Source organism: Atta cephalotes, assembly GCF_000143395.1.
Source record: "Atta cephalotes unplaced genomic scaffold scaffold00029, whole genome shotgun sequence".
In the NCBI taxonomy this organism is placed as follows: Eukaryota; Metazoa; Arthropoda; class Insecta; order Hymenoptera; family Formicidae; genus Atta; species Atta cephalotes.
In genome coordinates, this window is record NW_012130093.1 from 932,391 (window position 1) to 933,855 (window position 1,465).

General features: G+C 33.3%; 1 protein-coding gene across 1 annotated transcript in view; it reads right to left on the reverse strand.

Annotated features, from left to right (window-relative positions):
* Window positions 1–436: 436 nt before the first annotated feature.
* Window positions 437–1,465, reverse strand: part of LOC105620780 (28S ribosomal protein S18c, mitochondrial) — a 12,862-nt gene continuing 11,833 nt past the window's right edge. The window contains exon 3 of the mRNA XM_012202270.1: window positions 437–629. Within this exon, the coding sequence (XP_012057660.1) occupies window positions 538–629 (92 nt within the window). The 3' untranslated portion in view covers window positions 437–537. The remainder of the gene's footprint in view (window positions 630–1,465) is intronic.

A 1,465-nucleotide genomic window follows, 5' to 3' on the forward strand; every position in this document is an offset into this window, starting at 1 on the left:
TTGCCTTTCGCACCGTTCTGCCAAACAGATATACATAACTAATACTAGATCCATCTTATATGGCTCTGAGTCTGCTGAATGCGACTAACTAATGGCAAAAAACGCCATTTTTAGCCCCTTTCATTCCAATTTACTCAAAATCCTACATGCTAGGCACATTCCGTCAACGGCATCGTGTTCAGCACAAAAAATTCTCGGGAAATGCACTATCGCAATTTGAAGAAAGTGATTTTTTTTTGTCGCCCTGTGTAATAGTATAAATAAACATTTTTAATATTATGGTATTAAAAGATTCATGTATATAATATTCAATAGAATTACTAACAAAATTATTTCAATATTTAATTCTTGCTTCAGTAATGCTAATACTACAAAATAACTTGTTTGCTATGAATAATTACACACTTTATTGAATATAAAGATTTCATTCAACTGATTTTACTTGTATAAAGTAGTTTATTGATACTAATGCAATTATAATTGTCTTATCAAGCATTTGTATATGACACACAATGTATATATTACATTAATTTTTGTTTAATATTTATGTGGTCTAAATGGACGATTTGGATCAAACAATTTTGGATCTTTAACATATTCTGGTTCTTTGGTCCAGTAACCCATTAAACCTGAAACATAAAAAATAAATGTTTATAGTTATAATTTGATGCACAAATCTGTTTTCCATATTCTTGAATTAAAAGCAAAATATAATAATAAATTTTGAATGCTATTAAGAACCAACACTAGATATTGTGTGTAAATTAATTTATTCAATGACAATGATTATGTTCAGCAGAACGTTTATTTTGCTGTTGGAAGCAGTTGGAAGTTTTTTCGTGCTGATTAAATTATACTTTTAGATTTAAAGGAATGATACTAGCAGAAAATATAAAACGGTTGCAAAATTGTTGTGTTCTGCTGAATACACACATTAACCCTTAAACGGCATTTATGTCGTTTTCTAACGGTTCTTTCATGCATTTTCTAACGGTTCTTATTCCTCATATATTTTCGCGCCTAATCACTCCTTCCTGAAAAATCTTTGTGGTGGGAGAAATATGTGATAATAACGGCGACACGGAATCTCTGTGTATCGTCAAGAAGTAGAGACTTAAAATCGCAAGTAGAACTAAAAGTGTGTGAATCATGTGTGCCGTTTAAAGATATATTTTTCACAAGTGAATTTAGTTATTTTGCCATTTGGAATTCAGCTTATTTCACACTGTGTGTGTGTGTGTGTGTGTGTGTGTGTGTGTGTGTGTGTGTGTGTGTGTGTGTGTGTGTGTGTGTGTGTGTGTGTGTGTGTGTGTGTGTGTGTGTGTGTGTGTGTGTGTGTGTGTGTGTGTGTGTGTGTGTGTGTGTGTGTGTGTGTGTGTGTGTGTGTGTGTGTGTGTGTGTGTGTGTGTGTGTGTGTGTGTGTGTGTAGTACGTACGTACGTACGACGACGTAGTAGTAGTGAGA